A 25,937-nucleotide genomic window follows, 5' to 3' on the forward strand; every position below is an offset into this window, starting at 1 on the left:
CTGTATTTAGGTACTCAGCCCTTCAAGTGTTAGCTCTATGGCATTAGGGGGTTTGCTGGTCTACTGTTGACTTTCTCTTCCATTTTCTATCATAGGCAATACCAGAGGAACTTAACTGTCTGAATGGACTTAGAGTTTTGGCCTGTTCCTTAGATGGCTTTTTCTTCTCCCTGAAGTCTTGATTTGGGCCTACTTGATACTCTTGCTTTCTGTTTCTAGAAATATATTTGTAGTGGTGAAGTTTGTCCAGTAGTGGTGATCATAGCATATTTTGGTTAACATAAAGAAATGAGGCACTTGAAGCATGCTCCTGGAGAAGGACAGATTGATTTAATAGTTGCGTTGCTATTCCCCCATCTTTCTACATATACTTAATGTATATAATATGAACATACTTGGGTGTGATTTCATGTAGCTAGGAAAAAGCAAACATTAAATCTGCATTTTTAGCATATGGACAAAAGAACTTAGCAGAGGAAAAAATTGAAAGGATTTTTCTTTTTATCATGTTGAAATGTGAATATCAAAGCAAAAGCAATTCAGCCATAAATAAACTCTTGAAGAACTCATTGGGCAGATTTACAGTTTAAGTTTACTTATTACTCTCTGCCTAGTAGCAATTGCATGCTATGAAACTTTTAAGACAAAAGCTTTTGTTCTTCTAAGAAAAGAAGCTATTGACTGCTGGTTTGCATGTTGGTCAAGTAATTCAGTTAAGCAGGTTGTTTTTTTAAGTTGTTCTTACGAGCTATATTTCTTTTCTGCAGTTTTTCCTGCTTCAGGTTCTCCTCAAAGGAGTATTGATCAAAGAAGTACAACTTCAGCTGCTTCTGGTCCTGGAGGCATAGTAACTGTTGTCAATGGTGAATCGAATACCCTGGCATCTGTTCCCTATCCTCCTGATTCCCTGGTTTCTCAGAATGAGAGTGAAGAGGATGACAATCTAAATCCAACAGAAAAGCTTCAGTAAAAGTTCTTTAATTTTTTTATAATGTACTTTTGTCATTTTGAGTGTTACATTTTCAGTAATATCTATCTTAAGAAAACATTTAATATTTTAATTAATTTAATATAGACCACTTAGTAAATGTCCAAGACAGTTAAATATGTTCAGAGCTTCAAGCAGAAGGTTCTTACAGCTAGGAAAATGACAGTAAACTTTAAGAACTATAAAGTATATATATCTTTTTCAACTCTACATAGATCTGTTTAATACGACAAAACACACAGCATGTTCTTTTTTCTCCTTAGGAAACTAAATGAGGTTCGTAAGAGGCTGAATGAGTTACGGGAGTTAGTTCACTACTATGAGCAAACATCTGATATGATGACAGATGCTGTGAATGAAAACACTAAGGAAGAGGAAGAAACAGAAGACTCAGAAAGTGATTCTGAACATGGGGATCCACAGCCTGTTACAAATATTAGGTGGTCAGACTTTTTTGTCATCCTGAATCTTTGTAGCTAAGTTCTTGCAGGTTTCCTGAAAAAATACATTGTTTTAGTCAACCAGAAATAACTTAATCCTGTGATTACATTAACTTTTCAAAATTTTGAGTTTGAAGTAGCTTTCTTATACAGACAATTAATAATAAACTTGTTTTTGGTAACTTACTTGTATAGCAAATATAGATTATATTGGATATTCAACACTATAAGAGACTTCAAAATCTGTAATTCTTTTGGTTTTAAGCACTGAATTATGTGTATGGAAGTCCACTAGAAGGTTAACAGGACTCGACTAGAGACCAAGAGTGAAAACAAACTTCATTTTACATAGGCATTTAGAGGAGAAGTCTTAACAGGGCAACTGTGTGCATCAAGGATCTTCACTGTGCAAAACGAATACTAATTTAGCTATGATTCATATAAAGCTTTTATAATATAGGCATACACCTTGAAAGCCTCTTGTATTGTTCTAGATCTGGCAAGGGATAATTCATAGCAGCTTTTGATTCCTTAATTAAAAAACAATCTGTTGGAATGATGGATTACTGAGAAATTCCAAGCTTCTGGACTCATGGGGTTGATTTACTTATGTATTTTTTAAAGGGTCAGGACACATTCCTGTGAAAGCCAGTTAAAAAAGTGGCAGAAATAAAATTCCATTGGTACTGGTTTTTAAAATGTTAACGCAAGTAATGTATTTTTACCCTAGAAACCCTCAAGGTATGAGTAGTTGGAGTGAAGTAAATTGCAACTCCAATGTACAGTGTGGAACTAATAACAGAGATGGAAGACATCTTAATACAGACTGTGAAATAAATAACCGATCTGCTGCCAATATAAGGACTCTAAAAATGTCTTCTGCTCTAGGTATGTTCTCAAATCTTCTGATAATTTTAAGTCTTTCGTTTTAAGTCCTATTTAAGTCTTAAATAACTCTGATAGCAGCACAGAAGATGGGAGAACTTTGAGCAAAATGTTCAAGAGTCTAATCATTAAGCTGATACTTTTCTAATGTCCAGTAATTACAGTGGACTTCAGAAGTTCAATAACGTGTAATTGGTACTGTTTTGTCTCCTCCTCTCCCCACCCTCAGACTGTCATAATAGGGAGGATGGCAAAGACACTGACCTACCCCAAGGTGAAGATGATGAAGTGGAAGAAGACAGAGTTAGTGAAGATTCCATGTCTAGTCACAGAAGCAGCCTGGGTGATGCTGCTGGAGACGCTGAGTTTGAACAGAAGATCAATAGGCTTATAGCTGCAAAACAGAAACTTAGACAGCTACAAAACCTTGCTGCTATGGTGCAGGTATTTCATAAACATAAATCTGTGCACAGAAGTGTAGCATTCATTATTTTTAAAATGTATAGCTTCTAGTCGGGAAAACTACTCTGCTTAGTGTAACATTTAAAATGCTTACTTTTAGGCTGGGGAAAAAGAGATACTAGAGATAAAAGAAAAAGATTTTTCTGAAGTTAAGGGTGATACTTCTGAAGTTCAAATATGGGATTTTATTAAGGGATGCTAACCTAATGGAAGAATGGCTTTAGTACTTAGCACTGGAGTACAAAATATGAACGAAGAAGTCTTAATACTGGAATAGTGTTGATCTTTATTTTTAAGCTTATAATGAGTATTCATCTGTTTTAGTTTTTTAATCTTACCTAGGTTTCGCAACATCAGTCAGTAAGGAAAAATAATTGGTTTTGATTACAATCTTTGGATGTTGCAACCTGTTCAAGCTGTAATTTGATTAGGGTTTGGTGTGGTGTGTTTTGTGAGGGTTTTTTTGGTTTTGTTTTATGAATTGAAAGTGGTTTTGATTTAGAGTATCACATGCTAAGTTAGTAATGCTTACTAAACCCATATATTCTTGTATCTAATATTCCTACAGAATGCTAACATAAGGGTTTTATATGAGAACTCTAATTTTAATTAGAATGTTTTGCAATAGCAACAATGTAAATGCAGTATTACTATTTCAAGATTATACTGCTTCCAAAAATTTCTCAGCATCTGGACCATTTTTTGTCATCACTATAGGGATGATAACTTTACAGCAGCGTCTTCAATAAATAACGTAATTCATGGTGTCTTCAGTCTTTCCTTCATATTTACAAGGCTTGTATCTGTATGTACTCAGTAATGGTACTGTAGGTCTGCATAGCTCTGTCATACTTTGTCACTGACAGTGATCTCTCCTGTTCAGCAGGTTCTGTATTAAGAATGATCAAGTTGGAAAACAAGCAGTGGCTGCAGCTTTAATATTTTCAATTTAACTTGAGAACTGAAAATACTGAAATTATGAAAACAAGAAAAGTGGAATAGAAAACCATGTAGAAGATTTCCTAAAATAGTTTAGATTTAACTTTCAAGAGTAGTTGTTTTATTTTAAACTGTTGTTAGTAATCTTTAACTTCATGACTATAGTAATTAAGCAGTCTTCTTCACCTCAGTCTCCTTTTTTTCTCCTCCCCCTCTGGTTCTTGACGTGCCTGCATGTTTCTATCCGCTCAGTTGTAACCATAAAATAAAATTCAAGTGGCTAATGCTCCCCAAATGAGACAAGTTATCTGGCATTTATAGTGGAAATCTCAGTAGCATGAGCTTTATAACTTTGAATTCTCTCATTAATTTGTCTTAAAGTTGTGATTCCATGATGGGGATGACTTCTCAATTTATGATCTGAAGATAATGCAATTCAGACTGTTTAGTTTTTAAGAACTAGCTTGACAAAACACTTATATTTTGCATATCAATGTGAAAGTAGTCTAATTGCCTTTCTAACATCCTTTCAGGATGATGATCCAGAACCTCAAGCAACAAGTGCAAATGCATCTAATATTGGTGACTTGTTGGGTGAGATGGGAGAGACAAAGCACCAGCCGAACAATGTCCGAACTAGTACCAACAAGTTACAAAAAGATGCAGGGCTAAATGAAAGAGCGAGGTATGCCTTTGTCAAAGCAGAGTGGAATCATGCTTTAGGCAACTTCTTGCTGAGTAATATGCAGTTAACTTATTTACACAGAGAGAAGTTTTATGAAGCTAAACTTCAGCAGCAACGGGAGCTTAAGCAGTTACAAGAAGAAAGAAGAAAACTGATTGAAATTCAAGAAAAAATTCAAGTATTACAGAAAGCTTGTCCTGACCTTCAAGTAGGTAGAATGTATTTCTTCTCTCTCTTAAGCTGTTGAGCAACAAAACATAAAGTATCTTTCACACCATTTTTCACTATAAAAATTGAAAAAAAACCAAACATTAAAATTGGCAGTGCATGTCTATTGCATGCAGCTGGGCTTCTAGGCCTAGAGAAGAGCTGTGTTTATTTCATTCCACTGTAGGTTTTTGCTCAGTGATTGCTGCATCAAACTGCAATTTAACTGTAGTGAAATGCCTTAATGTAAAATCTTAAAAGATAGATACCCTTCTACCTTATTTTTAGCCTGACATACCTGCTAGTCTCTGCCTTTTCACTCCTTTTAGTAGTTATTTTCAGGGCCTGGTATTTTGAAACAGTATTGTGTCTTGTAAACATGATCAACATTATATTGTATTCCAGCTTAACTGGACAGTGCTGTATTGTTTCTCATACTCTTTAAAGACAGACTTTTTTCTATGAAGTGTGCATCTACAGCGTTATATAATATTATATTACATAAAAATAAATTTTGTTTATTCTTAGCTAAGTTCTGAGATAAGTATTTACCCTTGATTTGAAAATCCCTTTTCACTGACTAGCAATTCTCCTACCTCATAAAGCCTGAACTGTGTTGGGTTTTAATAGCAGTCAAGTTTTAGAAAGATGTTTTACTCTTATTTTTTAACTTTGCTTTCTCTTTCAGTTGACAGCTGGTTTGGGTAACTACCCAGCAAATAGGCAGACTTTACTAGCAACCTCAACTCCAGCCATGAATGAGTGCAATACAGCTGGCAAGCCTTTCTTTGAATTTGATGAATCCGTACCACTAGGCAATGAGGTATTTCATACTTGGTATTTTATGAGTTTAAAAGGGTTGATAAAGGAAAAAGTTTGAGATAACTTGGATGCACTAAGTATGTGGCCTGCGGAATGGAGTAGTAGCCGTTCTAACAAAGAGTGTGTAACTTTTCTATTTCATTTCTGGAAAGAAGTAAATATTGCCTGAACTGACAGGAGATCTTTTCCCAAATATAGCAGTTGTTGCCAAATATTAATTTGAACTTGAATGAAGTTTGAATTTATACTGTGGGCATTTGAAAGTATATACCACAGGCAAGTCATCCATGAAGAAAATTATGTCATTTTTTGTAATGTAGTCTATCTGCCATGCATATTCCTTCCTCTTTTGCACAAAAATTATGTCTTAAATAAGGATCTGGATATTACTCAATCTTTCTGAAAATTATGCTACTATTTGTAGGGGTGAAAGGATATGTGATGAGAAATTTTTCCTGGCTAGACGAGACATCAGAAACAAGTATCAGAAAAATACCTTTTTTAATAGACTTTCTCTGTGAGTTGCATCAGCATTCTTGTAAATTTTCCTTTAACAGTTTACGTGAGGCTGATTGGGCTACGCCTGTATAGTTATCATTGAAAGCCAGATTTTCCTTCTCCAAGATGAGAATTTCAGAACTTTGGCATCTTCCAAATAAGTGCTATAGAGCAAATTGTCTCTCTTCACTAAATAAAAGGGCTGTGAATTCTTCCTGCTAAAAAGAAATTGTCTCTAAAGTGAATGTGCTGCTGCAATTGCTAACAGTCTACAAACAGGTTGTGTTATTATCAAAATACATGTGGATTTTTGTTGGAAAATGTCTTTGCTCCAGCAGACCAACTAGTCCAGTTGTTTTCAGGCTTGAGTACATTGTTACTTGCCTACGTCTTTAAGGCTAAGTTTTCCAGTCTAGTTCACTTACACAATTGGTTTTGAATATTATGGTATTATGTAATGCTGTTTACATGCTTATTAAAGTACCTTGCCATAAATATTCTTTCACTGTATCTAATTTAAGGTAGATAAAGGCTTCCTACTCTCTGTACCTTTGTTTTCTTCTTTGTAAATCATGGCTTCCTTAAGTTTTCCTCAATCATAAACTGCTACTTAAAGTTTCTGCACCTAGCAGAAAATCTTTTTGTTGTAGCCTCTGCTTTATTACCAAAGAAGTACTCAGTGCAATTTTCACATTTCTCCAAAGGGTAGTATTCTGTCATGCTACTTAAATAGCTAACCAATAATGGATAGATTATGTGATAAAACCAGTGTTTTAGTGAAAAACTATGTGATAAAACCAGTGTTTTAGTGAAACATGAACTATTTCGCTTAAAAATTCCTGTCTTATAATGTTTAATTAGCTTAGATTTTTTCAGTATCTGGGATAAATAGTAGATATATTTTGCAGCTTTCTGTGGTGTGGCTTCATTTGCAGTATAATATCAAAGCCTGAACAGAAAGGTATCAGTGCAGTATCAAATGTGATTAAGTTTAGATTATGTTTATTTTGTTTATATTCTGATGTCTTCTATTTTATGGCAAACAGTTGTGGTCTGAGATAAGAAGACATGAGATTTTAAGAGAAGAATTACGGCAGAGAAGAAAGCAACTTGAAGCTTTAATGGCTGAACATCAGAGGAGGAGAGAGTTCGCAGAAACAGTATCTACTGTTGCTGCCTCTGTTAAAAGTGAAGGATCAGAAGCCCGGTGTACTCCACAGCAGTGTAGAACTGAAAAGTAAGAACATAAGTCACTCTGTATTAGTGGCTTCTGTTGTTTAGTGAGATATGATTCTTGGGCAGTTTCCTGTTTTCATTTGAGCACTGTGATGAGAGTAGAGAAGTAAATCAATTTCTAGACCTCTAAAGTGGCTGTTAGTGGCAGCCTGCCTGTTTTATGGGTCCTCCCAGCATATTTAGTATACCTTCTCCATAAATGGTGAAAAATCACTTAGGGAGAGGAGAATGTGTGGAAAATTGCTCACAGTAATTTTTCATCATGCCTACATCATTTATAACAATAATAAAGTAATAATGTTGCAAGAGTAAGTAATTTTATTTAACTATCCCAGTACCAGAAGAATACTAGTTTAATCTTGTATTAGTGAGATGCTTAATTTTGGTGCAGCTTGATTAACTGAAGATAGACTTGTAATTGTCAACAAATTCTTTTAATAACTTGTCATAATAAAAAAACACCTTCAAACCCACAAAACTAGCTTCCCCCTTCCCAAACACCACTCTTTCCTCTACTCCAATGTTGACTAGGACGATGGCTACCTGGGGCGGTTCCAGCCAGTGTGCACAAGAGGAAGAGAATGGAGATGAAGACGGTTATCTCTCTGATGGAGTTGGCCAGGCAGAAGAGGAAGAAGATGCCTCAAGTTTGAATGACAGTTTCTCTGTTTATCCCAATAACAGCATACCAGAAAACGCATATCTTGATAAAGAAAACAAGGATAGGTTAGTGGCGTTACTTATTGATTTGATGCTTGTCAGACTATATTTGGAAGTTGGGGAAGAAGCATTGCATGAACGACAAGGCATTTTTTAACAGCAAAGTGAAATACCTTTCTGCTTCCTAGGGAGCTGTGTGTAGTGGCACTTTCTTGTCTTGAGTCTCTGTGGTTTCTTCTGTTTTCAGTCATATCAAATGTCTACCATTGAGCTCTCCAGTTGCTGTAACTCCTTATGTTCCAATGGGGTTTCTGAATCAGCTTAAAAGAAAACGTTTGTTACATTTTTGCAGTGAAATTGATCACTCTCTTCAAAAACAATAGTTCACACGATTTAACTAGGAAATTTTTGCTTTCAAAGAGTTGGCTTTTCAGCTTCGAAAACTATTTCCTATTAGATTTTTTAATTTACATGAGTATTTAACTTTTGCTTACCTGACCGATTTCCTTAATAGTATTTGTGTGACTAAACGAAAATGCCGTCGTATAAGTAATGTATATATCTTCAGTTGATTTCCTCTGGTTTTGATACCAAATAATTTTAGTAGATATTGTCCTTCTAGTCAGAAGCTGGGCCTTTTAATTCTTAGTGTATTATGTTGGTGGCTTCTGCTTTCATCTGTGTAGATAATATGTATTGCTAATGGACGATACTAAAGACAAGGTCCAGAGACATCCTTAGCAATTGTTTTTTGATAGTGGTTGCCAATTGGGTGGCTGTTATTTTCCATTTGTTCAGGATAAAGTTGGATTGACAAAATCACATGGAACATTAGCTGGCATGCACAAATGGTCTGTGCCACATGAGTTGTTGACATTCAACTGAAATGTAATTTGAATATTGGAAGTGTCATTAGAAGAAGTTGTTTGAAATGTTAGCTTTTGTCCCCACCCAGGTGGAAAAAATGCCGGCCTCTTTCAGCAGATGGGAATTACCGTCCATTGTCTAAGTCCAGGCAACAGCAGAACATAAGTATGCGACGTCAGGAGAACCTTCGGTGGATGTCTGAACTTTCATATGTAGAAGAAAAGGAAAGATGGCAAGAGCAGATCAATCAGCTGAAGAAACAGCATGAATTTAGCGTCAGCATTTGTCAAACATTAATGCAGGATCAGCAGGTAGATATGAAGAGCAGTTATTTTGCTGTTCTTACTTTGCTTTTTGTATTTTCCCCTCTTTGCAGCAGTAAGTTCTGGTTTTGGTAGTTTAGTCACTGTTGTGTGTTTTCTTTCCACAGACCCTATCTTGTCTTCTGCAGACTTTGCTTACAAGTCCTTACAATATGATGCCCAATAATGTTCCATCTTTACAAGTACATCTTATTATGCATCAGTTAAACCAGTGTTACTCTCAACTGTCTTGGCAGCAGAATAACGTGCAAAGGTTTGTTGACTGCATTTGCATTTGTGGAATTTGAAATGCTTATGGAACAGGGAACATGGTTAGGTGAATAACAGATTATGGATAATGCTTTAATATGAGAAGATTGAACTTCTGAGCTGATCACAAACTTTGTATACAGCATTTTTGATTTTTTTTTTCTTCCCACCACTGCCTTAACATATTTTGAAATGGCTCTGTTTGAGTAATCTTCAGTGAAGAGAATCAGAAGTTGGTATCTCTTCCGAATATTTGTGGCAAGAACTTTATTTGGCTTTTATGGTTTAGACTTGCTTTCCTTGAGTATGCTTTTAAGTCTCTTCTTTCTGCTAGACTATGTGGCAAGATTCTGGATTCTAATGGTTATGGAAAGATTGTGGAAAAGGTCTTTATCCTTTCTTAGTATAGAATTTTTTACTTAGTTGGTTCTAAAACTGTTCCTGTCTGTTGCTCAGGGTTAAATACAAGGTGGGTTTCTTTCTTTGGGTTTGGTTTGTTTTTTTTTCCTAGCTGAATGGAGCAGTTCTCCATGTGTTACATGGGGCAGGTGAAATAATATGAATCCCAAATTACTTTAGTATAAATATACAGCTTTCTCCTAGCATTCTTTTTCCAAAGTGATTATTTTTTCTTGTTTTCAAGGTTGAAGCAAATGTTAAATGATCTTATGCGCCAGCAAGAACAACAACAGTGTCAAGAGAAACCATCGAGAAAGGAGAGAGGCAGTAGTACACCACCACCTCCATCCCCTCTTTTCTGTCCATTCAGCTTTCCTCCACAACCCATAAACCTGTTGAATGTACCAGGTTTTACTAATTTTTCTTCCTTTGCTCCAGGTGGGTATGAGTACAGCTGTGAAAAAAATAAGAATTTGAAAGTTTCCACTCCTTCATTTAATGAAAATCTTCATGCGAACTCACTGAACCTCTGTGACTTTTCCTTTGTATTAAAATAGTCTGAAATGGTACTTGCATGAGCTCGTATTATCCTAGCAGAAGTTTGTTAGTGTTTATTGAAGAATATTGTGTATTTTGATTTCAGTTTGAAAAGCAAAACTTTCTCTATAAGATGTTGGTTATAACTGAAAATGCCAACTGCGTAAAGTTAACATTTTTAATGTTCTACATCTAACCCATGAAAAGCAATGTTTAAAGCTTTTGCATACCTTCAGTAATCATTTAATAGTGTTCTCACTAAGTGAACCCTTTTATTGTAAGGTGTCACTTGGTAATTATTTTTCTTAGAACTTCCAGCACTTATTTTTGTTTTAAATGCCTGTAAATGGAGTTTGTTTCTAATTTTTTGATCCCATTAGAGGTATGGAAGAACTGTTGACTTGGATACAATGTTCCTAATCTCATCACCAAATCTGCTTTTAGTGTTGAATTTGAAGTGGGGGAAAAAAATGTTAGGTGTTTTACTGTATCTTTAAAAGTTGTTAACGCTGTCTTGATGTTTTTCAGTCATTTCAGGAAACCAGGAAGTAGGCAGGTACCTAGAGTGTCTGCTTTTTGTTTAAGAACATATTTTCCGTTATATGGAACCTGCACAGAAGAATAGTTAGGGTCCATTTGCCACTACTAGAAAGATTAAGTTAAAACAAGTATTATGACTTCTTTGGCCCTGTGAATACTTGTACCATTGAAATATTCTTGTAAATCTGATGGTATTTAAGTATTGATAAAGCCTTCATGCAGACAGAACTTTTTGTTGTTACTACCTTCATTTTTCACTTTCGCCGGTTTCTTGAAATACATTTGTCTCTCTACTGGTTGTAGTGTGTCGTATCCATTTATATTTAAAACCTGCATACATGCTTTCAGGAGAAAACCAGTTTTCGCTTACTTACCCACTATGTTTGCTTCATAATTTTATATTGTCACACAATGTGTCTCAAATTTGACTTTTACCACACAGATAAATGAGTTAGTATCTTCTGATTCTCTTGTTTGTTTTGTAGGTATTAACTATAATCCAGTGTTCCCTTCTGGTTTTGGAGATTTTGCACACAACGTTTCTCCACACAGCAGTGAGCAGCAGGAGCCACAACATCCTCTGGATCATAATGCTTCTGGGAAAACTGAGTATATGACGTTCCCTAAACCTTTTGAAAGTATATCCTCTAATGGAGCAGAAAAACAAAGGTAATAAATGTCACAGTGCAACTCGTGCTTAACTGTTTTCCCTCCCACACTCCTACCTTTTCTAGGGCTTGTGGGAATTCATCATTCTTCTAGAGAATTCATTGTAATAGAATTGCAAGATGAGCTTTAATTTTGCAGTTTCTGTTTTTTGGGTTTTTTTTTTTGTTTGTTTGTTTGGGGGTTGTTTGTTTGCTTGTTTCCTTTTTCAGTCAAACGTTCTGCTTTCTTATATATTAATGTATCCCTTAATTTTAAGCTCAAATGTAATGCTGGAGTGGTTTTGTGATACTTCTGTAAGTGGAGGAAGATTTGATTTCCATGGTTTTTAGAAACTGAGCTGTTTGAATAAATACAGAACAGAATTTCAGTGAAGGCTTATTTTTGTGCTATGGTAGATAGTAACGAATGTTGTTTAAAGAAATGTTTTGTCCTGTATTACTGTTTTAGCACAGCAATAGCTGCATAAGTGTATTCAGATTGAAATCAGTGATAAATTTCTTCAGGCATCATCTGTTTTCCGTTTAGAAGGGTTCTCACTAGATTTCCCTTCCTTCCTCCTCTCTCTCCCCTCCCCTTCCCTCCCTCCCTCCCAGCATTCAGTTGATGGCTAAATAAATAGGGCACGATGACTTGCATTATGGATAAAGCTGTTTGCCTGTATTTGCCTGATAATACATGCTGTTTCTATCTGAGAGACTAGGTTATGATATATTATGGTGTGTGTTTTCCTTCTTTGTAACAGAAGGAGTCATAGACAACCTGAAGAAGAAATGGAAAGAAGATCAACTTGGCTTAATGATAGCCAGGAAGTGAAAAAAGATGATCAGTCTCAGCTGAAAGCAGGCTTTACAGTTTCAGGACAAAACATTGCTTCCGGTCATAAAAATCAGTCTGATGTGAGCAGAAGAGACTTTGATGAAGAGTCTTTGCAGAGTTTTAGTAGCATGCCTGATCCGGTAGACCCAACTACTGTGACAAAGACATTTAAGTCTAGAAAAGCATCAGCACAAGCAAGTTTGGCATCAAAAGATAAAACACCCAAATCAAAGAATAAGAGGAAGAGTTCTTCTCAGCTGAAGGGCAGAATTAAAAATACTGGTAGGTTGTAAAGTAATCTTAGATACCATGGCATACTCAACTTGAATTATAATTGTTACATTATGGAAACATGGAAATTTACTCTCCATGAATGGTACCTATAGTAATGGAAAGTAAGTCACTGAAATACAAATTAATTTTACATAATGCACCTACATAAGGTTTTTCAGTATTTTAGTAAATAAAAAGCATAGCTGATTAGGGCATCATGATGTGAATGGATAGTGGATGCAGATACTCTAAGAATACACTTGGGGTAGACCACCAGGAGAATCTTCATCTTTGTTAAGTCTTCATGTTCAAACCGGATGACTTGCTGAAAGAAGTCCTTCAGTAGAATACTGAATGAGAAGATAGGGACAGTATTAACATGTAGTTGCAGTCACTGAGGGTTAGGCTTCAGTGCACAGAGAATTTCTGGCTAGGAAACATCACAGGTTTTTTTCATCTTTGAGGTTGCCCTCGGACAAGTTTTTAAATGTAATAAAACATTTTGTAAGCTATTTTTTTATTTTTTCCTTTTCATTCCCTTACGTTAGGTTACGAAAGTGCAAGTGCTTCAAGTGTGTGTGAGCCCTGCAAGAGCAATAAAAGCAGACATGTGGAAGAGGTGGTTCATGCAAAAGTGTTCAGCAAAAGGAATCGGGAACAATTGGAAAAAATAATTAAATACAGTAGATCTACAGAAATGTCTTCAGGTATTCTTTTCTGATGTAATTATTTTGTGAACTTCTCTGAGTAAAGGACCTCCATACTTTGTTGCTAGTGTAATTTTTAAAAGCAGTGTATTATGACAAGAAGACAGTACTGTATATTTAGGATGCTGTAAACATGAAAGTGTGTAAAAAGTTGGATATTGATTGATTTTGGGTGATTTCTGTAGATTAGGTATTTGATTGACAGGTTTGTTTCTATATTTAACTGTAAAACAAACAGAAACATAACCAGTAGGAACCACCACCCATTTGTTGGCGTCTTTATGAAAAGTAACTACACAACACATTAATCTTTGTTTAAACTACATCCTGTACTGCATACATGTTTTCTTTCTATTCATGCTTAAAGGAGCTCTATCAAATAATCATTCAAACTCAGTTTTATCACATAAACCCTTACATTTTTGGCACTGCACTGCTTTTCTTGCATCTAGATCATAAATATATTTATCTTTTTAGGTTCTGACAGTATCTTCTGTTTGAAAGATGCAGAAATTCTAGTCATTATAGCACGATGTACAGCTTTGTCCATGTTGCTATGTCCACACTAAGAGCTGTTTACTGGGTTATGTAACAGACTTTTACCAGTCAAATTCTCACAATAAGCAGCTTTGCTGTGGTTTGAATGACTAAGCATTTTTCCTCCTGCTATTTTATATAGACCCTGTCTTTATTTCTGGTGCACATTTTTGTGTTTATCACTGTCTATCCCCACTTTCCTACAGCGCATGCTAGGAGAATTCTGCAGCAGTCTAACAGAAATGCATGCATTGAAGCACCAGGTAATGCATTCAGTGCTTAGCTTCAACAATGTCCTGTTACTTTTTTCTTTTTTTCTCTTAGCTTTGGTCCTATAACTCAGACTGTTTAGCAGATGTTCAAATTAGTACTATTGCAGCACCTTCTCTGTAAACAAGGCAAGAGAAGTTACTTGCAATTTGCATGAAATGCAGTGATAAAAACTACTTTGAATTGTAATTGTGGAGAATTGTGTTTATCGTATTCTTGGTTAGTCACAATTACAAATAGAAAATACACATGTAGATACTACAGTAAGAATTTAATTTCCATAGGCATTTTTAGCAAGTTGAAAAGCTACTATTGTATTTTATTGATGGGGGAGAGGAGTGGTTTCTGGTGGCTTATTAACGGTTGAAAAAGCTTATCTGTATGCTTAAATACTGTTAAACTATTTGCAGATAATCAAATTGCACAGTAGCATCTGTTGTATTGCTAATAACTTCATTAACTTAAATACTAACAAATACACATCTGTTAAACTAAGCTGAGTTTTCCAAGTGTAACTTTTTTTCCATTCAATGCTTGCTAAAATATGTATGTAATACTTTAATTGTTGCAAGGATAATCCTCAGTTTTCAAAGGAATGGGAGCCTTAGTAGGGAGTACATTGTCTTTTCATAAATATGTAGTAGGGCTTAAGAGTATGATATTAATTTAATAATATACATGTATGAGAATGCAGGATTTATGCTCATGTAGGAGGTGTGGCAAAGAGTAGCTTTCATAAATTCAGTCTAGAGCTTTCTTAATGTTATTGCTTATGTTGCTGAAGTGTGGACTTACTAATATTATATAAATTTGAGACCTTTGGCTATCCTGTTTGGAACACCTCAAACTATTTTCAGTGTGGAATGGCTATTCTGAAAGCAAAATTGAAGTGTGTGCATTATTCGCTTTAGTAAAGAATGGTTTCTGAAGGTATTGTTCAGAAGTGTAAAAAAAGTTATTCCTATGAATGCTTTATATTTTGTATATATTCTTTCAGAATGTTAAATCACTGTTGCCCTTCAAGAAATGAGTGAGTTTTAAGAAAGCAGCTATATAATGGAATCTACAATGATTGTGATATAGTTTTGTGTACCTGTAACTTGCATACATAATAGACAGTTGTCTTTCAACTGGATGCATGTCAAGGACTTAATGAATTCCCTTTTTTCTGCAGAAACTGGTAGTGATCTTTCTATGTTTGAAGCTTTGCGCGACACAATTTATTCTGAAGTGGCAACTCTTATTTCTCAAAATGAGTCTCGTCCCCACTTTCTTATTGAACTTTTCCATGAGCTTCAGATGCTAAATACAGATTACCTGAGGCAAAGGGCTCTATATGCTCTACAGGTATGCACAAAAATCTTGCATATGAATCAAACAGATCTTAGATCCTTTTTTTACAGTATTGGTGTATTATCTTTTCCAGGATATAGTGAGTAGACATTTATCTGAGAACAATGAAAGAGGGAAGAGCACAAAATCACTGAATTCTGGAACATGGGTGGCATCAAATTCTGAGCTCACTCCCAGTGAAAGCCTTCCTTCTACAGATGATGTAAGTTTTAAAGTTCAGAAACTAGTTTACTGTCAGCTTTTCTTACTTTTTCAATTTACATGTATATGGTTGTGTACTGAAATATTCAGTCTAGCAATTAACTTTTTCTAAAATTAGGATCAGCTTACACAGACTTTTCTAAACAAAGAAATACAGGAAAATATTAATGAAAAAGTAATTAAATATGTTAAGATTCTTGATGCTGGAAACAAACATGTCAGGAAAGGAATATAACACGAAGGGGGATGTAAATCAGAAACTGATTTCAGAAAGAGTCAAAATCCACTAGTGAGTAAGGTCAGGGCAAGTACTCATCTGAAGATTTCCCCCAGATTTTTGCTTTTTTGTATCTAAGGGATCACTGATGCCTCTGTAGAGTTTCTTTTGTGTTTTATAGTTGAAATATTTGAAACAAACATGGTAGAATCACCTGATGGATCTATGCTGTAAGCAAGGTTGTTCCTCAGTCAGGCAGCCTGGTGCAAGGTCCTGATACTGCAGCATGTGGCAGAAAAGAATTGCAGGCTTGTTACATTTGTGAGAGGATGGTGCATTCCTGCACTGTAGTCAGTTGCTTGATGTCTTTTCAGGAAGCATTTGGCAAGAACTTTTCTACAGAAGCGTGTCAAGGTTGTGAACAAAATGATGCAGACAATAGGAGTATTATGTCTACATCTTCAAATTTTGAACCTTTTGCCACTGATGACCTTGGTAAGAATGATGTGATTTACCGTGTTAATCCCTCTGTCCCAAAATGCCTGTAATTGTCTGTGCCTAAATATAGCATATTATTCTTCGATTTTTAGTGTGTAATCATGTTTCATAAAATGACACTAAGAGACTAACTAGCCACTTGTGAAACACTTGGAGTTGATCAAAGTGTGTAATAAAGTACTATAATTCAAGTACAGTTATATGTAGATTTAAAAACTTGTGGCTTTGAATTAATTTTTGTTATTGTTAATTTGACAATCGATTGACTTTTTTTTATTTAGTTTAAAAGCTGTTTTTATTCTAAATATAGGCAACACAGTGATTCACTTAGATCAAGCTTTGGCTAGGATGAGGGAATATGAGCGTATGAAAATTGAAGCTGAAAGTACCCTTGACTCTGAGGGCTGCTCTAGTAATTTTCAGGGTGCTTCTGCTGCTAAATTAGAAGGTATGCACATATATACGTATTTTGCTTAGTTTTAGAAAATAATTATCAGGAATCATGTAGTTGGCTGAATTACTTTCCTCTTCATTTATTTTGAAAACTTAGCAAAGTTTCCAAGGAACTTTACTTGTTTAAGTAAATATTATTTATTTTTTTAAATGAAAATACATGGGTTTGAAATTGCATTTCTCTGATAGTGATGTTGAATGATTTAAATGTGCGTTTTTTTAATTTTTTTCTTCTTTTTCTTTTTTTCTTTTTTTTAAACAAGGTCCAAGTAACAGTGAATGTCCTCCTGTGCTACAGTTAAATGAAGTTTCTGCAGTTCCATGTCCTCGTATAGATACTCAGCAGCTTGACCGGCAAATTAAGGCAATTATGAAAGAGGTCATTCCTTTTCTGAAGGTAAAAACTGCTTTCAATAAGGTGTGAATTAGGATAGGAAAGGGATCTGCACAATTGCATAGAAAGCATTGCTTAAAATTGATAACTTGCGTTTTGGAAACAGCTGCCAATAAGTGTGTATGAAGTTGCAGACTTTGCAGAGGATGAAGCAATAGTTAAATCCTCCAACAGAAAGATTCTGTGGGGCTTTTAATAAGAGAAAAATTATAAGGTTTCTAGATTGCTAGAAAGGGCTGGTGAATTGGCATCAAGAACAGAGGTTTATTAGTTTGGAGCTGACCAAATCAAGTAGAAATGTTTGCCCAAACATTAAAAGATGACATGTATTGAAAAAGTGGGATAAAGCTTTGTGTGTCACGGCAGATCAGTCATTAATGAAGTATGGTATCTGCTATAACAGTGTTCCACTTAGTTTTGTGAGATGAGTTAGGACCTGCTCATGGGGTGCTGCTCCTTCGGAGGACAGGTGATGTTTTTATAAATTGATTTCAGTATTGGACTTGATGGCTAGTTGTTTGGGGTTTTTACGTAGTAACTATGCTTATTGTGTGATACTTGTTTAGGAACATATGGATGAAGTGTGCTCGTCACAGTTACTGACATCAGTAAGACGTATGGTCTTGACTCTTACACAACAAAATGACGAAAGTAAAGAATTTGTGAAGTTCTTTCATAAGCAGCTTGGCAGTATACTTCAGGTTAGTAGCTTTTCAGTGTTGTCTTGCCACCCTGTTTCAACTTGGATAATGAGCAACAGATAAACCAGCTTCCCTGAAGCTGTAAATTACAACATAGCTGCTGCTGTTCAACTTTGATACAGCAGTGAGGTATTTATTACCTTGTTTCCTAAAATTAAACTTCACTGGGTACAGAACTTCTTTTCCATCACTGCCAAACAGTGAGAAGTGTATCTTCAGCCTGTGGCTGTCTTCAGAGAGAGCTCTGGTGATGCTCTTGGTGGACTTTTTGTGTAAATTCCTTAAAATTGATAGCTGCTCTTGCGTCTTTTTTTTCCCCCTAAAAGAGTTAAATCAGTAACTTGATAAGTTCTGTTACTTGATTAGAGATTCTACTTAAAATCTCTTTAATAAAGACAATAAACTATATTTTAAAAGAAATACTAGCTATTGTATACCTAATTTTGAATTGTTAGGAATATGACAAATAATCAGTTTTTGAAGTTTGAAAGCCTGTTTCAGAAATGAAAGAATTGTTTCTCTTCATAGGATTCACTGGTGAAATTTGCTGGTAGAACATTAAAAGATTGTGGAGAAGATCTTCTTGTGGAGATCTCTGAAGTGTTATTTAATGAATTAGCCTTTTTTAAACTAATGCAAGACTTGGACAACAACAGTATTTCTGTAAAGCAGAAATGTAAAAGAAAAACAGAAACTACTGAAGTGATACAATCTTATGCTAAAGAGGTTTGTTTTATTATCTTTTTGAAAAATGTAGCTTTTTAAAGTCTCATATATCTGTATTTCCTAAACTAGTTCAATTACCTTAATTCATACATTGTATATATGTGGGGTTTGGGAGTTTTGTTGGGTATTTGTTGTTTGTTGGTTTTCATTTTATAAATGAGCACTATGTAGTCATAGTATTGCTCATGTAGAAGCATGAACTAGTTTTCCTCAGTAAGGGAGATGTCCTGTATTATAGATGAGCATCTGTTACAGATATCTAAGTGTAGACTTTGGTTTTGGTAATTCACAGGAAATGTGCTTTTATGGTTATATGTGCACATAAGAATGAATGGTCAAGTCTTGGAATAGTATTAACATCTAAGGCCATTGTGTAGTTACTGTGGTTTAACCCCAGCCAGCAGCTCAGCACCACACCACCACTTGCTCCCTTCCCCCCAGTGGGATAGGAGGAAGAATCAGTAGAGTAAAAGTGAGGAAACAGGTGGGTTAACTTAAAGGACAGTTTTAACAGATAAAGCAAAAGCCCAGTATGCAAGCAAAGCAAAACAAGGGATTCATTCACTACTTCCCATTGGCATGGAAATGTTCAGCCATCTCCAGGAAAGCAGGGCTACATCACACAGGATGGGTACTTGGGAAGATAAATGCCATCCCTCTGGAAGTTTGTCCCTTTCTTTCTTCCTCCCCCAGCTTTAAATGCTGAGCATGACACCATATGGTATGGGATAGCCCTATGGTCAGTTGGGGTCAGCAGTTCCAGCTGTGTCCCTTCCCAGCTTGTTGGCATTCCCAGCCTGCTTTTTGGTGGAGTGGTGCGAGGAGCAGAAAAGGCCCTGATGCTGTGTTAAGTAGTGCTCAGCAATAACTAAAACACTCCTGTGTTATCAACACTGTTTTCAGCACAAATCCAAACTGTAGCTCCATACCAGCTAACATGAAGAAAATTCATTCTATCCCAGCTATATATTTTGACAATGCAGTACCAGTTCATCATCTCTCCATCTGTGCCTGCAGCTTTCCTTGCCATAGCTTAGGCACCATCTTTACCTAACTTGAATAAGTCCTATGCAGTCATCAAATAGTTGGCTTGCTGGCATATGTAGAAAGTATCACTTTCTAGACTCAGAGTCTGAAACATGTATGACATTTTCAGAAATACTGGAGACTGCGGTACATATTCTGCTCTAACAAAGCAAATTTTGGTTGGCTTTTACACTGTTTACATTATTAAGATGTTGTGTCACCATTTCTAATTTTAGTATTGCAGTTTTTAGGAGCATAGCATTTTTTAACTAAGAAATGAACTGTTTACAAAACAAACACTAAACCAGATCATGTTTATATACTTACATCAGTCAGGTATCTACCTTAATGTTTCTTGTATAGTTATGACTTCAGTGTCCTTTCAGGTTTCTTTTAGAAAAACAAAAACTAAAGCAAACCCGTAACTCATTTTAAAATTTCAGCAGCAGGTATTTTCTGAATCTGTCATAAAGTTCTGTAAGCAGTTTTAAGCATATCAGCTATATTTCTAGTTCATCGTGGGTATACCAGTAATATAGCTGGTATGAGAGAGACTGCGGAGTGCCTTGTAAAAAGGCCAAAGAAACACGTACAAATCTTTCTGGAGTCAGACTTCTTTCTACCAGAAGTTGCTGGTTGGGTCCTTGTTCCTTAAAGGATTGATTCATACACTCTTGTGAGGATGCATAGAGCCAGCTTAGATCTGGCATTTCTTATCTTCTTCTGGAAGATGGAGAATTAGGGTGAAGGTCTGTTTGCCTTGTTCCTATGACAGCGGTTCAGGTTCAACAGAGTGAGAGATGAGCCAGAACTGATAGGTCCCCTAGTTACTTTTTACAGACCTGCACTATTATCTTTGTGTCGTCTTCTCGCAACTTTCAACTCTGGGATCCTGATGCAGACACATCTGATCTTGCTCGATTTTCTTGCTCTCTTGAGCCCAGTAAGCTAACTGGTTTTAGATTCCATGCTGAAAAACAGCACTTTCTTGACAAGAGCTGGTGTATCTAATTCTATATGTTAACTGTGATTCAACCATAGTTTGGAGAATTAGCCCACATAGACGTAAGTGTTTGACTAGAAAGGGCTAAAACCATTTTTGTAATGTTTTGCAACTCTCAACTTGTTAAAGCATCTGTGTAAACAGGTCATAGTGTAGAAGTCCCTGTAGCTTACTGCCATTTTGAGATAGTAGTAGTTCTTGGTAAGACTGGCATTTCAGCCAGGCTTTCATGAAGCCCTAGTTTGGTTCAGTATTTCAAATTTATTTCAGTTTAGAATTGAAGACAGTTTGTGTTTCTTCTAGGCAAAAAAAGGTGTCCAGGTGGATGTTTGTTCATCTGCTGAAGATGTCGATGAGGACAAAGTATGTTTATGCTTCTCAACTGTCTTTATTCCTCAGATAATTTCACAGATCACTTAGTCTTACTGTTTCTGTCATATAAATCTAGTATCTGTAAGGAGCCCATTCTCTAGTGTTTATAAATATATTCAACGTCATGTGTTTTATCTCCTTTTTGTTATTTTCAGCGATTTATTTTATCAAAGTAGCAAAGCAAATTACAGTTCCCTTTTTTTAAATATGAATAGATGGTCTGGGAAGGAAGTGGCTACCAAAAAATCTGCCTTCATCAATAAATCTTCGTTACTGTACGCATTCAGTAAACATGATTTGGATATCACTTTCTTGGTTGCTCTTGTTTTATTCTTGTTTCTACTGCAGAGCCATTACTAGCTTAAACACTATAATAAAGTATTGTCTTGTTAACTTTCAAGAAGTGCATTCAGATCAACAGAGATAGTATTGAGGATGTTTTTCTGTTTATTGTTGGTGTCCTTTATATAGAGTGACCTTTGCTTTAGGACTGAAAATTTGAAAGTCTAAAGCAGAGTTTATGTTGAATGCTACAGAACTGAAGTAGAGTAATTTGTTACACTCACAGAACAGCTTCAGGGTAGGGTTTCATTTTTCCTTTTAGTATTCATTTTCTGTATTTTTAAAGAAAAAAGGAAAGACCTGCTCTGAAGGTGTTTACTGTGGGATTTGGTCTGAGGCTGTTTCCCTTGTTCTCAGCTCAGAGCACTGAGCATGCAGTCATTTGCTGAAGAATTCAGTAACAATGATAGCTTAACTATTTTTAGCTATTAGCATTTTATTTCATAATGGTATGGAATAAGTTGTTTTCATCTTAAAGAGAAGGCAGAAGTTTTGAGTTGGGACACAAGGTATTTGCAGTTCTCAAAGCATGCATTTGCTCTAGAGTGTTAAATGTCAGTGCCCCAGACTTCTGCCTTTGCTCTTTAAGTTTCGAAAACCACTAAAATCATTGTGTTTGGGGAGATGGGTTATATATGAAGCTTTGTAGTTTCTGCTGGAATGTTGCACTCTTTCCAACAAAAGGAAAGAAATGGGTAAAGTACTAAGTAGAATGTTGAATGCTTTCCCAAATGGACATAGGCATATGTGTAGATATGTATGGGCTTAGAGTTACTGTAGCACTGCTTTGGAGCTAAAAGTGCGTATCACTTATTAAGGTTGTGTATCACTTGTTACGGTTGCTGGAGTGTAAAAGAGTGCCGTCAAAATTTGAAGCCTAGCTGTGTGATTTACTTGGGGGTTCATACAGGCTAAGCATCATTTTCTTACTCAAGTTGTTTAGAAAATCATTCAACTGAAAAACTGCTGAGTAGCTGTTGCTAAAGAAATGAGAAGCTGTAGTTAGAAATATTCCTAATGTTTTCTAGAAGTCATTTAGAAGCAGGGAAGTTGCTAGAAGGTACTAATGAAGGTGTGTCTGTCTTCCTCTAGATAATGACAAGCCTAATTTAAATAAGCTTTTTTAAACTAGAGTACTGATCAGTGTGGACCTTTTCAGATAATGAAAAACTCAAGTTGCAATGTCCTTGATAGCAACATCTGAACAGTGCATGATCTCTTATAGTAGGCTCCAATGATCTGTTTGAGGAATAGCTTTGCAGTATTCATTTCAAGGCCTTAAGTACTACTTAAACATTAATTTTAGTCTGTAGATATTTTTGAGTAGCAAAGGTGACTGCTTGATGCAGAAACCATAATTTAATCTATAGATTACATAACTTAATCTATAGATAAGTGTCCTGGGTTCAGCAGGAGCTACTGCTGAACCCAGGACAACAAGCAAACATGAAAATGCACAATATTCTATGTTTTCCTAGGACAAGGATGAGACTGAAAATGTTAAAGAAGTACAGGACGTGGAAATATATGATGGTAATGGAATTCCTGAAAGTATTAGGTCTGATCTGTCTGATCCAGAGGAAGATGAGGAGAATGAAAGTGGTCCAGTGGCAATAAGTAAGTGATGTTTTGTATAGCTCATTATTCAATGCTTTCACTGTAGTTTTGACCAACTAATTTTACAACAGGATTTGCGTGAAGTACTGCTGTGTAACACCTCCTCTCACGGAGTTTCTAGTCATAGGGTCACAGAATGGTCTGGGTTGGAAGGGACCTTAAAAGACTCCCCTGTCACTAGACTAGTTCTAACCCCCTCTGTCACTATACCATTGGAAGGTGCTCAAAGCCTTGCCCACCCTGGCCTTTAACACTTCCAGGGATTGGGCATCCACAGGACTTTTCCAGTGAAAGTTTTCCAGTACTGTATTTGCTAGTATTGTGTCATGGGTTAAACATTCCAATTGGAACAGCTTTTAATTTGTAATCAGTACATCTGTAAAAACAGAATCAGATTAAGTTACATATTCTGTCTCAGCTAAACTTGAAGTTTCTTAACCTTTAAATTGAATATATGAAAGCTGTTGAAATTTCAGACTTTTTTCATGTAAATGATTTTTTTTTATATGCTTCCACTTGAACTTGCATATTTTTTTAATAATTTATTGTCCTATTTGTGGCCTTACACCAGATACAGCTTGGTTTCACTTAGATTTAATTTCTTCACACCAGTTTGTTTAATAACTTAGATATTTCACATCAACACAGTGGTGTTTGTTTGCAAGATAGCTTATGGGGAGCATATGGATCATTTAAAGTTCAGTCATCACTGTACCTTAAATTTCAAAGACAGTTTTGAAGTAAGAGTTATAACTGATCATTGAAGTAAATTTCCAAAATGGGTTTGGGTTTTGCTGCCTTTTACTCTGTCAGGCTACGTCAGTGTGTAAATATAATATGGAGGTGGTTTTCCATTGATTTCCCTTCAGGTTTATCAAAAGCAGAAACCCAGGCTTTGACTAACTATGGCAGTGGAGAAGATGAGAATGAAGATGAAGAAATAGAGTTTGAGGAAGGGCCTGTTGATGTGCAGACATCGCTTCAAGCGAGCAGTGAAACAACAGCTGAAAATGAGCAGGTATCACCAAAGCTGTAAATGCAGTAAAAACTTGAGCCAGTGCACAGCTTTTCAGTACAGATTTGTATGTATCTCAGTTTTTCTTGTTGCACTGTTTTCATACTAATGAAAGTAGAATGATAGAAGAAATTAACCTGTTTGCAACTTTCCTTAATAGGCTTCAAAGCAAGAATTGAGTAGGACAAAAAGCAGTGAGATTTTATCATCAGAACAAGAATCTGTTAATATTAAAGGTAAGACCCCTATGCAGTAACTGAGAGATTAACACTTCTGTATGAATTTGCATGCTGTGAGAATTACCTTGGACAGTGCCTGTGATACATGTCATTAAAAAGAAGGTGTTCGAAGCTGCAAGAGTTTACTGGGCTGGGTTTTTTTATGGAACCACTTCAGTTGATTCAATCTCTGTCTGTTTATCTAGACACAGCAGACCTTTTAAGGAGGAAACCTGGAATAAATATACCTAGATAGATGTGGTTTTGATGCTTGAAAATAACTCGAATTCCAGTTAACTGTTGTAGCCCTTGGCATATAATTGTACCAGAGTTAAATTTGTCAGTTACGGTATTTTGCTGTTTAGATTTGCCTAGTACTTGCTTTTCTGCTACTACCATTTACTAGCAATTGAAATCACTTTATGTTTTAGGGATTTATTTCTGTGAGTAATGCTTTGCTGTAACTGATTAAGGACTAAGAAACCATTTTCTGTCAAAAGGCTCTACAGGGTGGTATGAATGTTACTTCCAATCCAGCAGTTTTACCACCTTCTCCTGGGTGTCCTTCTGTTGCAAATACTTGGTTTGTTCTTGGTCTTTTTCCATAGGCTAAAAGCAGTATTTGAGTAGATCCTGTGTTGCTGTAAGAATGTGGAAAAATGTTAAGGAATTTATTGTTCTTGATTATTTATTTCCTCATATCTAGAATGAATATTTTACAGTAGGTCATACAGTTCTGAAAGTTGTTTTTCATTGCTTCTTCATTTTTAAGGCTGTATCATGTCAGATACTTTGAAGTTGCATTCTGACTTGTGGTAATTGCTGATACTTAATGAAAGTACAGGTAACTTCTGTTGTTCATTTGTAGCTTTGGATCATAATCTAAAAAACATAATAGAAGGATCTGGGAATTTTGTATGCTCAGGATCTTTTCCTATCTCTACCTAGTTAAAATGCAGTTTTGTGGTTTTAGGTGAACAAGATGTGGCTACAATTTTGCCTCATTACCTCAGTGGCGTAGAGAATACACCACCTTTAACACTCAATACGCCAGAATCCTTTATAACAGCCAGCATGAAAACAGAAGAATCAAGCTCCTCTTTAACAGTAAATGAAACTCAAACACTAGATACAACATGTGTGGAAAACAAATCAGCTGCAAGTTCTGAAAGCTCCATGGCTGGCAGCCCCGATACGGAGTCACCTGTGTTGGTGAATGAATATGTGCGTATATTTCCATTAAGATACATCCAAGAGAAATGAGAAGCCTTTTTCTATTTCAGTGTTATGTCTAGTTTGCGGTCTTGTTCAGTTTTGATTTGTGAATTTGATACGGGTATTGTTTTTTGGTGTACTTTATTATAATAGTCAAGAATCTAGTTTTTGAGGGAAGGTAAACTGAAGTAGCACTATTTTAAGAGTAGCACTCTTAAATGTCACCGTTTCTATTTACAGGAAGCTGGTTCTGGAAATGTAAGTCAAAAATCTGATGAAGATGACTTTGTGAAAGTTGAAGACTTGCCCCTTAAACTTGCAGTATACTCAGAGGTATTTTGCTGTTGTTTGTGGGGTTGTTATTTATCAGTCTTAATTATCAAGAGAGCGGTAAGAATTATCCAGTATTTTGAGTTTTGCTTTCTGTCTTACAAAGGCAGATTTAATGAAGAAAGTGACAACAGAGGCCCAAACCAACAGTTTGTCTGATGAATTACTGGGTGGAGGTGGAGCTCAAGATCAAGAATTAGTAGGAGATGCCCAAACTTTGAAAGAACCTGGTAAAGATTATTTTTAA

At 35.8% G+C, this 25,937-nt stretch overlaps 1 protein-coding gene across 19 annotated transcripts in view; it reads left to right on the plus strand.

The window, feature by feature from the left end:
- The window catches only part of PCM1 (pericentriolar material 1), a 46,033-nt gene that overhangs the window by 18,832 nt on the left and 1,264 nt on the right, over positions 1 to 25,937 (plus strand). For 6 of the 19 annotated variants that reach the window (XM_061371138.1, XM_061371117.1, XM_061371207.1 and 3 more), the window contains 30 exons: positions 768 to 966; positions 1,252 to 1,428; positions 2,159 to 2,316; positions 2,543 to 2,757; positions 4,248 to 4,399; positions 4,481 to 4,607; positions 5,295 to 5,429; positions 6,973 to 7,163; positions 7,694 to 7,888; positions 8,778 to 9,000; positions 9,120 to 9,265; positions 9,905 to 10,098; positions 11,223 to 11,406; positions 12,149 to 12,504; positions 13,044 to 13,202; positions 13,946 to 14,002; positions 15,184 to 15,356; positions 15,436 to 15,564; positions 16,155 to 16,275; positions 16,589 to 16,726; positions 16,995 to 17,128; positions 17,692 to 17,826; positions 18,355 to 18,552; positions 20,885 to 20,944; positions 22,774 to 22,912; positions 23,782 to 23,930; positions 24,088 to 24,163; positions 25,119 to 25,369; positions 25,601 to 25,693; positions 25,797 to 25,920. In XM_061371138.1, the coding sequence (XP_061227122.1) occupies positions 768 to 966; positions 1,252 to 1,428; positions 2,159 to 2,316; positions 2,543 to 2,757; positions 4,248 to 4,399; positions 4,481 to 4,607; positions 5,295 to 5,429; positions 6,973 to 7,163; positions 7,694 to 7,888; positions 8,778 to 9,000; positions 9,120 to 9,265; positions 9,905 to 10,098; positions 11,223 to 11,406; positions 12,149 to 12,504; positions 13,044 to 13,202; positions 13,946 to 14,002; positions 15,184 to 15,356; positions 15,436 to 15,564; positions 16,155 to 16,275; positions 16,589 to 16,726; positions 16,995 to 17,128; positions 17,692 to 17,826; positions 18,355 to 18,552; positions 20,885 to 20,944; positions 22,774 to 22,912; positions 23,782 to 23,930; positions 24,088 to 24,163; positions 25,119 to 25,369; positions 25,601 to 25,693; positions 25,797 to 25,920 (4,788 nt within the window). Of the gene's footprint in view, positions 1 to 767; positions 973 to 1,251; positions 1,429 to 2,158; positions 2,317 to 2,542; positions 2,758 to 4,247; positions 4,400 to 4,480; positions 4,608 to 5,294; positions 5,430 to 6,972; positions 7,164 to 7,693; positions 7,889 to 8,777; positions 9,001 to 9,119; positions 9,266 to 9,904; positions 10,099 to 11,222; positions 11,407 to 12,148; positions 12,505 to 13,043; positions 13,203 to 13,945; positions 14,003 to 15,183; positions 15,357 to 15,435; positions 15,565 to 16,154; positions 16,276 to 16,588; positions 16,727 to 16,994; positions 17,129 to 17,691; positions 17,827 to 18,354; positions 18,553 to 20,884; positions 20,945 to 22,773; positions 22,913 to 23,781; positions 23,931 to 24,087; positions 24,164 to 25,118; positions 25,370 to 25,600; positions 25,694 to 25,796; positions 25,921 to 25,937 lie in introns of those variants that run through there. The other 13 variants (XM_061371162.1, XM_061371234.1, XM_061371243.1 and 10 more) reach the window with 8 other exon arrangements.

The sequence above is a fragment of the Neopsephotus bourkii genome, unplaced genomic scaffold (genome assembly GCF_033783945.1).
Source record: "Neopsephotus bourkii isolate Nb327-2 ecotype Australia unplaced genomic scaffold, CSIRO-AGI_Nbou_v1 NB_168, whole genome shotgun sequence".
NCBI classification, from domain to species: domain Eukaryota; kingdom Metazoa; phylum Chordata; class Aves; order Psittaciformes; family Psittacidae; genus Neopsephotus; species Neopsephotus bourkii.